At 42.1% G+C, this 9,474-nt stretch overlaps 1 protein-coding gene across 1 annotated transcript in view; it reads right to left on the bottom strand.

Annotated features, from left to right (window-relative positions):
- Positions 1–440: 440 nt before the first annotated feature.
- LOC106095930 (probable protein phosphatase 2C T23F11.1) overlaps positions 441–9,474 on the bottom strand; it is a 63,754-nt gene continuing 54,720 nt past the window's right edge. The window contains exon 4 of the mRNA XM_013263377.2: positions 441–1,266. Within this exon, the coding sequence (XP_013118831.1) occupies positions 818–1,266 (449 nt within the window). The 3' untranslated portion in view covers positions 441–817. The remainder of the gene's footprint in view (positions 1,267–9,474) is intronic.

The raw sequence follows: 9,474 nt of genomic DNA, 5'->3' as shown, positions 1-9,474 counted from the left end.
TTTCTGTTTTCTTTCTTTTTGGTAAAAGTTTTCTGCAATTAAAAATAACAATTTAACATTTTCATTTGTATGAGAAACTTACAATATACTACATACGTAGATTATTACATGTTTAACAAAAAAAAAATAAAATTTATATAATAATTTCCTATACAAATTCCAAAATCTTCCGAAACCAATTTTAAATAAAAGTAAAATGTTCACAAAGACATAGAAGGATACACTGAAAAAATAGATCATAGTATTATATCCGTGGGAGAAAACCAAAAATATTTAAGACATCAGAAGAAAAAGATGTTTAAGTAACAATTAAGCTATTGCTTTCAAAAGGAAAACCATTGTAGGGCTGGGGGGCAAAATATATAGAGGCCGAATACACATGAGAAAATAGTTGTTCGCTAAGCGTTCCTCAAAATGGCATGCGGAATAAAAACCGTTCATCCATTACTGGAAAAGTTTTATTGTACAAGACTCATTCATTATAAATACTATCAATTATTCCAAAGGAATTGCCGTATCTTTCACAGGCATTTCTCGGGGATTGTTTTACAGTTCTACTAATATAGGATAAACAAGTTGTTTTCACTCACGGAAAGTTTACACAGCATAAAAATCTAACATTTACGTTTTGCATTTTTGTTTTATAAAAATTAAACGATAATCGGTAGTGAACAAAAGTAAATAATCTTACGAACAAAATTATCATTTAAAGGCAAAACTCCACAAACAATTTGGAGCCAGAGGAGGAGACTAAGTGGCGTTTCTTAATGGTATTATGTTGATATTTGATCCACCGATATTTTGTATCACTAAGACGTTATTTCAGATCTAATTCCTCTTCTTCATCTTCTGGTGACGATGGCGCCGACAATGGTGTCTTTTGTTGGTCCGTTGTGATGTCGGTTGTTGTTACTATTGGCGTCGTCGTCGCTGCAGTATTGGTCATTGCCGCTTTTGCCATTGATATTATGGATGTGGAAGACGAGGCACATCGCGCTACCAAATCCGCATACGGCTTATTATGAAGAAAACATACTAAAACCACGGTCATATTATCACCGCCTAGACCACCCATTTGGCAATCGGGTGCCAAACAATGATTCATTAACTCTTCGCATATCTCCTCTGGATACATGCCTTGACCGATGCGTGCCCTGCAAAAGCTGACGACTTCTTCATTGCTCATGACATCCCAAATACCATCGCAGGCGAGAACAAGGAATTCCCAATCTTCATCGAGAGTGCGTGTTTCTACATCAGGATTGGCTGAAAAACAAATATAAAAAGTATAATTATATGTAGTTTAAAAGGCGTGGTTTTGGCTCTCATTAGTGTAGAAGAGTGTGTCAGCTGTTTTGTTCTGCCTTATGAAAACGCTTGAAGTGTGAACATAGTATTATACTATGTTCAGACGACTCGTTTTCTCTTTATAAGGCTCTGAAAACGCCTCGTTTTTCCTTTACAATTCATAAGGGCAAAACGACTCGTTTGGCGCAAAAAAGAGTTATTCAAAGCATGTGAGCCCAAATTAATGCCTTAATTGTGCTAAATGAACTCAGCCCTAAATAATGTCAAACAAGTAAGAGCGTGCTAATTTCGGCCGGGCCGAATCTTACCGTGGATCGCATTTGTCGAGTTCTATGCGCGGTATCTGTTTTTTAGCAAACAAAGAATTTTGAATAAGAACTGTTATGCTATTAGAGCTATATCAAGTTATAGTCCGATTCGTACCATATATGAATGCTGAACATTGTAGAAGTCATTGTGTAATATTTCAGTTCATTCGGATAAAAATTGCGCCTTGTAAGGGCTCAAGAAGCAAAATCGGGAGATCCGTTTATATGGAAGCTGTATCAAGCTATTGATCGATTCAGACCATATTAGACACGTTTGTTGAAGATCATGAGAGAAGCCGTTGTACAAAATTTCTGCCAAATCGGATGAGAATTGCGCCCTCTAGAGGCTCAAGAAGTCAAGATCCCAGATCGGTTTATATGGCAGCTATATCAGGTTATGTTCCGATTTGCGCCATACTTGCACAGTTATTGGAAGTCATAACAAAACACCTCATGCAAAATTTCAGTCAAATCGGATGAGAATTGCGCCCTCTAGCGGGTCAAGGAGTCAAGACCCAAAATCGGTTTATATGGCAGCCTTATCAAAACATGGACCGATTTGGCCCATTAACAATCCTAACCGACCTACACTAATAAAAAGTATTTATGCAAAATTTCAAGCGACTAGCTTTACTCCTTTGAAAGTTAGCGTGCTTTTGACAGACAGACGGACGGACATGGCTAGATCGTCATAAAAAGACATGACGATCAAAAATATATGTACTTTATGGGGTCTCTGACGCATATTTCGAGGTGTTACAAACAGAATGACGAAATAAGTATACCCCAATCCTATGGTGGTAAGGGTATAAAAACATAAATAAATAATAGGGTATAAATAAATAAACAAAATTTTAAAGATAAAACAAAAAAACAAAAAACGCTTAACAGTATTGCATCATACAATTTATGTTGGAGTGTGAAAAAATGTAATTTCCAGAAAAATATTTCAACTAGTTAGTGTGAACGGTTGAGATGTTTTTCAAAACTATTCAAATTAGAAATAGTATTACCGTTGTGATCCTAAAGGCTAAGTGTGACCCTGTTTGTCCTTTTTGTGAGCCTTTTTAATCAATAACTTTGTTGACACTTTTTCAATTTTGGTTTTTCTTCTTCTTGTTTTCTACCAAATACTCTAGGATGAAATACTCGCAAGAATTGATAATTAACTGTATGTGACTGTATTAAATTATTTAGACCCCTGGTGAAGACATTGATGATCTTTTCATTTCTTTTCAATACTAATATTTGAGCCATATAACCGTGGACGTGATCGAGTGCGCTTTCGTGTGGAATGCACCAAATGTTAGTTTTTTTTTACAAATTACGACCGGTTTAAACATTCGCGTTACTTATGGGTCGATTATGGATTGTAACCCAACTTCAGTTGTATTGTCAACGGCCAGATTTGTCATAGAAATTTTCATTTCAGTATTAAATTGCATGTTTTTACAATTACCAAGTAACTGAACGCTCAAAACACTGATATTGAATTAAACTGGGAAAATTTTCCAAATTTGTACCAATTTTTATTTCATGGTTTTATCTCTGGCAACGCAACCATTATCTACCCCTAAATCCCATGGCAGTCGGTTGTACGCACCGGATTGGCCCGATGGAACCCTCATCGGCAAGGGCTGCCGCCTCAGCCGTCGTTCGTCTATTTTCGTCATGGGAGAGGCACATCCCGGAATGCCTTCTTCGTACGCTTCTGGTCCGTGCCGGGATTGAAAAGAACCCCGGACCCTGGATCTTTTCGGTTTGCCAGAACCGCCTCCATCATCGGTCGGTGTCGGTGAGGTGTAATCGGTGCATGCAGTGGGTACTTTCCGATCTTGCTCTGTCCTCATTTTACTACGGGATTATAGTCATACTGGATATGTCGCAAGGTGCTGTGCGCACATAGACAGCAGTGGGTCACAAGTGTCGTCGTCGTCGCCTTCCGCGTCCTCGTCGTCGGACCATGTGACCCCCCTGTCCTCTCCCGTACGGCAATATAAGCAACGGCAGCATACCAGCCCAAATATTGCCAGGTCAGTGCCGGGAATAGCAGTGCCATAGCTTTGGCAGAGCAGATTGAAAGCTCCACGTTTTGCACGGTGAATGAGGATGCCCCCACTAGGATTACGGAGCAGCTCGCCAGACATTTCCATAGCATCCCCTAATCTCCTGAGTGACGTATCCTGGCAAGCCGTCATCTCTTTGGGGTCAGACCACCTCCACCTCTCACCATCGACCGACCACCCGACTTCATAACCTCTGAGCGCCGGACGTTTATCAATCAGAAGAAGGCCGATTGGGCTGGCTTCAGGGAGTATACCAATCGCCGCTTCAGTGAACTGCCACCCCCCTTGGATGTGCTAGTGTCCGAGAGGAAATTCCGAGACATCATTAACGCAGCAGCCACGCGCTTTATACCAACCGGTCAGCGCAGGCAGTGGTACACTCAGACGAGCGTGATGGGATTTATTTATTTATTTTATTTCATGCAATGCGAAGCCATCAGGCCTATAAATAATCACACTATGCATAAGACGTCCTTTTTCTAACATAACTCAATTATTCGTGGTATGGACCCCACTAACCCCAGAATCAGCGAGCTGAATCTGAAATAAACATAGAATAAAAGCGGAATTTGTGGCTGGAACACTTGGAGAAATGTAACTTAGGCACCGGTGTAGGCATGCTGTGCGCCAGGTTATTAAACCGTAAATTTTTTTTGCATCCCGAGAGTGACAGGGTAAGGAAAAGCGCCATTCGTCGTATTCGTGGTCTCCGAGCCAATGAACAGACATCACAATTTACTGTGGGCGAAGTTACGAATGTCATCCGTGGCGCCAAATCATCTAAGGTGCTGGGCCCCGACGGAATCTCTGTATTGATGTTGAAGAATCTGGATTCACCTGGAGTTGACTATCTAACTACTGTCCTCAACCTGTCTTTGAACTCTTATAGTTCTCGATGTCTGGAAAATGTTCAGAGTGATTCCGCTACTGAATCCTGGAAAGGACCCGAGTTTGAGGGAGTCGTACAGACCGATCTCCCTTCTCTCACACGTGGCAAAGAGGCATTACTCATTATTCCCGAGCCTTGTAGGAGAATTTCCATTCGACATGGATTTCGAAGACTGCTTAGCACAACAACAGCTTTGCATGCCATCACCGCACACTTTTGCCGTGGCTTCAATCAGCACAGGCCATGTGATAGGATGGTCCTCGTGGCACTGGACCTATCGAAGGCATTCGACACGGTCAGCCATGCCAAATTATTTGAGGACACCGCCAACACGTCCCTCCAGCCAGGCCTGAAGCGCTGGGTCGCGAATTATCTGTGTGGTCGCCAGTCATTTGTGGAATTTAGGGATAAGAAATCGAAGCACCGTAGAGTGAAACAGGGAGTTCCCCAAGGTGGGGTGATATCTCCGGCACTGTTTAACCTCTACCTATCCTCCATTTCACCCCTTCCAGACGGCATAGAGATCGTATCATATGCGGACGATTGTACGATCATGGCATCAGGCCCCCCACCCATTGTTGACATCTGCGATATGTTAAACGTCTACCTCAACGAACTTGGCTCATATTTCGCTGTAAGAAATCTGAAGATATCTGCCACCAAATCTTTAGCCACATTGTTCACTACAAATACGCGTGAGGTGCATACTGAGCAGACTGTGATGGTCGATGGAGAAATGATTCCGACCATCAAGTCTCCTAAAATACTTGGCGTCACATTTGACAGCTCTTACACACTTGCTGGCAGCACTTGGGGTGCAGACAAAGAACCCTTGTTGACCACGTACAAAGCTATTGGTCGGTCTGTGGTAAGTCATGCAGCGCCAGTGTGGTCTCGTCAACTTTGTGACACGCAGTGGAATAATATTCAGATCTGTCAGAATGCCTCCTTCCGAACTACGACGGGCTGTATCCTCAGTTCTCATGTGGACCACCTCCATCAGGAGACAAAGATCCTACCAGTGCGAAGACAAAACTATATGCTGTCTAAGCAATACCTTTTGGGCTGTTATCCCAGAGACCATCCAAATCATCATCTTGTGGATAGATATCCACCGCCCAGAAGCCTTAAGGTAGATCTACATGATCTAGAGCATGAGGTTCAGCGCTACAAGCGAGAACCTCTAGATCAAGCAGCATATCAAGCTGGTCTATACAACATCCATGCAGACACGGAAGCAGATGCGGTAAATGGCTTCCCCCGGCAAACTAGAGTAGTTCTGGCTCAATTACGTTCCGGCAGATGCAGTCGCCTCAACTCCTACAGAGCAAGGATTGATGCCGACGTGCAAGATGTATGTCCCGATTGTAACCAGAAAATACACCAAAATATTTGAAAATGTATAAATACCCAAAAAGGTATTTATTGGTTAAATGCCCAATAAGCATTGGAAACTTACCCGGCAGAGTCCCATCACTAATTGCAACGTAAAAGCATAACAGCAAAAGGTAAATAAAAATTTGGGGGGAAAAAGTGAAGTGTTTATTAACATTTGACCAAAATTTTTGGACGTCGTAGATGGTGGGAAAGACCTTTGCCCGAATTCAATTTCATTGTCTGGTCATCCACACGCTAAAATGAACGAAGCATATATAGAGTTGAATACTACCGTCTTCAACCACCATCATCGTTCTTCTTTGGAACGATTCAATACGATTCTATAGTGATTAAACTACCTCAGTCAATACATGTACATAAAAAATGGTATTACACATTCCGCATTTCCCATTCTCCAATGGGCATACACCTAAGCCAGTAATCGGCTTATTGTGCGCTCTAAATACTGAAAATCAACCTCGAAAAAACAAATCTTGGTTTGGAATTCTGTGCTACTTACGAAATGCCTAATTGTTTTTAATACCACGCCCCTAAGTCGGTTCATGCCTGGTATTGTGTCCCCACCCAAGTGCCGATGTCTGTTAGAAACGAAAACCGGGCAATGAAATAGAAAATGCTCCAACGAGAAAGTCCAAAGTCTCCCATAAGGTAAGGGTGGAAAGAGGGTGTGTATACTAAGCTAGTTGTTGTTGTTGTTGTAGTAGCGGTGTGTTATACACTGTGGCGGCAGCCCTTGCCGATGAAGAACTCCATCGGGTCAATCCGATACATACAACCAGCTGCCATGGGATTGAGGCTTGTTGTGCGCTCTAAATAATAAAAAATAACCTCGAAAATTCTAAGTCAAGAATTCCGTGCTGCTTACAAAATCCCTAATTGTTTTCCATACCACGTCCCTAAGTTCCTAAGTTGGCTATCTGGTATTGTGTCGGCACCTAAGTGGCGGTGTCTGTTAACCACGAAGACCGGGTAATGACATTATGAAATGCTCATGATAGCATGTGTACGGCACGGTATCCATGCTATCACTTGCCGCACCGATTTTGCATAAGTGAGCTCGTAGTCCTATGTGCCCCCTTATGATACCGAAAGGTAACTGACCTTCTTCTTACTTTCCTTCATAAATAGCCTCGTCTTCTTATGATCCGGATCACCCCACAGGATTTTCGCCGTCCTACCGATCGTTCCGCTGTTCCACAGTGTTTTCAAAGTAGACTCCCAGACCCACTTAAGATTTGCTTTAGCTTTGATCCATCTGTGTAGCATGAACTTCCAGATGGCAATACCAGAGTTCCGTCAATCGAAGACTGTGCCGCTGGCAGCAGTGCCTCGCACTCTACCTCAAGTGTTGTCTCAGGTATCTGATACGAAACTTCTTTTATTCCTTCCAGGTTTCCTATTGCCGCCTCAATTATACCGCGTTGGTATGGCCTGCTCCTTTACTTTAGAAGTGTAAGTATTCGCTTAATCACTCTCCTGTAGATCCCGTGGACTATTCTCGTATTCAGGCCTCATTTCGAGCCTACGGCCCGTCTATGTAGTGCCCAACATCGGTGAGCCTTCTCGGTACGTTTCCAAGTCTGGCACTTGGTGCGTTATCCTTTCCTATGTAGGAGTGTAGAATGCTGCATCTGCCGTATTGTAATTGAGCCAGAACTACTCTGGTTTGCTAAGGGAAGTCAATTTCTTCAAGCGCAATAGGATTCGGTCGATCTCCAAGGACCGCATTCGATCACCAAGGACCGCATTAGCTATTCACCGCATCTGCTACGGTGTCTCCATGAATGTTGTCACGACCCGCTTGATCTAGAGGTTCTCTCTTGTAGCGCTGAACCTCACGCTCTAGATCACGTAGATCTACCTTAAGACGGTTAAAATTTATCCCCAAGATGATGATTTGGATGGTCCCTGCGATAACAGTCCAGAAGGTATTACTTGGACAGCATGTAGTTATGTCTTCGCACGCGTAGGATCTTTGTCTCCTGATGGAGGTGGAATAATATTCGCAGTTCGAATATTATTCCACATCGTGTCACAGAGCTGACAAGACCACACTGGCGCTGCATTACGTACTACAGACCGGCCAATTGCTTTGTACGCGGTCAACACGGTTTCTTTGTAAACACCTCAAGTACTGCCGGACCTTTTTTCTACTTTTGACTTTATTGCAAATTGCTGTAGCATGGCAAATACCATCAAATTTCTTGCAGCGAAATAAGCGTTGAAATTCGTTGCGATAGATGTCATCGACGAGTATTTAACCTATCGCAGATGTCATCTATGATAAAATGATCGTACAATCGTCCGCATATGAAACAATCTCTATGCTGTCTGGAAGAAAGGAGCTACGTAAACAACAACAACATGGTTGCACTTCGGACTTGATGGTACTACGTTGATAAGGGAAATATGGTCTTTCTAATCCTAGCGATGCACAAATCAGTGTGTGGTGCTCATAGCTGTCACGAGAAGCTTAGGGGGCGCGTCCACAGGTTGCGGATAGCGGAATGCTCCCTACGGAGTATCTGTAACGGCAGTCACGGGCAATCAGCGGTATCGAGCGGAGAGTCTCAGTGAGAGGCCGGACGGAATTTAGGAATACAACGACTGACACCGTTTTCCTGGCGGTTTCCTGTTTGTATATTCATTTATTCGAAAAAGTAGCATATTTATTCCATAATCGATTTGTCATATTAAATGTGTATAACTTTGAGAGATGCTTTTTTGAGATTACATATTGTCCCCTAACCGCCAAAAAGATGTAAGTGCCAAAATCAAAACTTTACAGGAGAAGGTTTTTATTTAATAAATCGTAGCATATCTTCGATTGAAATATGATTTTTGCATATGTATCACTTCTTTGGCTGATGCACATAGTGGTTAAAACATTTTTGTGGATTTGAATAGAGATAACGGTATTTTTGGCACTCACATCTTTTTCGCCGTCACATAAATTACCTTGTTTTGAGTATTTGGAGGCAAACAAACAAAATGCAATCAATATCATTGTTTAAAAGTGAGCTGGAAGTCTCAATTTAAATCCGGTTTTAATGCAATTTGGAACATATTATACATCGTCACATTTATGCCAACTTTCGTCCATATCCGACCATATTTCGATATAGCTGGGGTCTGAAGTTCATAAAAGCCGCATTGATTATTCGATGCCTCTGAATTTTAGAACAGTGAATTGTAGAAAGCCTCGTGACATCCGGACCGAATATGATTCAGATCAGCCCACATTTGGATATAGCTGTCATATAGACCGATCTCCCAATATATGGTCTAGGGCCCATAATGGGCGTATTTGTTAACCGATTTCGCTGAAATTTGGAACAGAGATTTGTGTTAGGGTCCTCAACAGACAGGACATTTATTATTTTATATAGCTGCCGTATAGACCGATCTGCGATTAAAAGTAGAAAGAAAGGGCCCAAGTTGTACTTAATACCCGATATCAACGAAATTTGAAGCTGTGATTTGTTTTTGAAACCTCAAAACCCTT

This window comes from Stomoxys calcitrans, chromosome 1, assembly GCF_963082655.1.
Source record: "Stomoxys calcitrans chromosome 1, idStoCalc2.1, whole genome shotgun sequence".
In the NCBI taxonomy this organism is placed as follows: domain Eukaryota; kingdom Metazoa; phylum Arthropoda; class Insecta; order Diptera; family Muscidae; genus Stomoxys; species Stomoxys calcitrans.
This window is presented reverse-complemented; position numbering and strand designations above follow the sequence as displayed.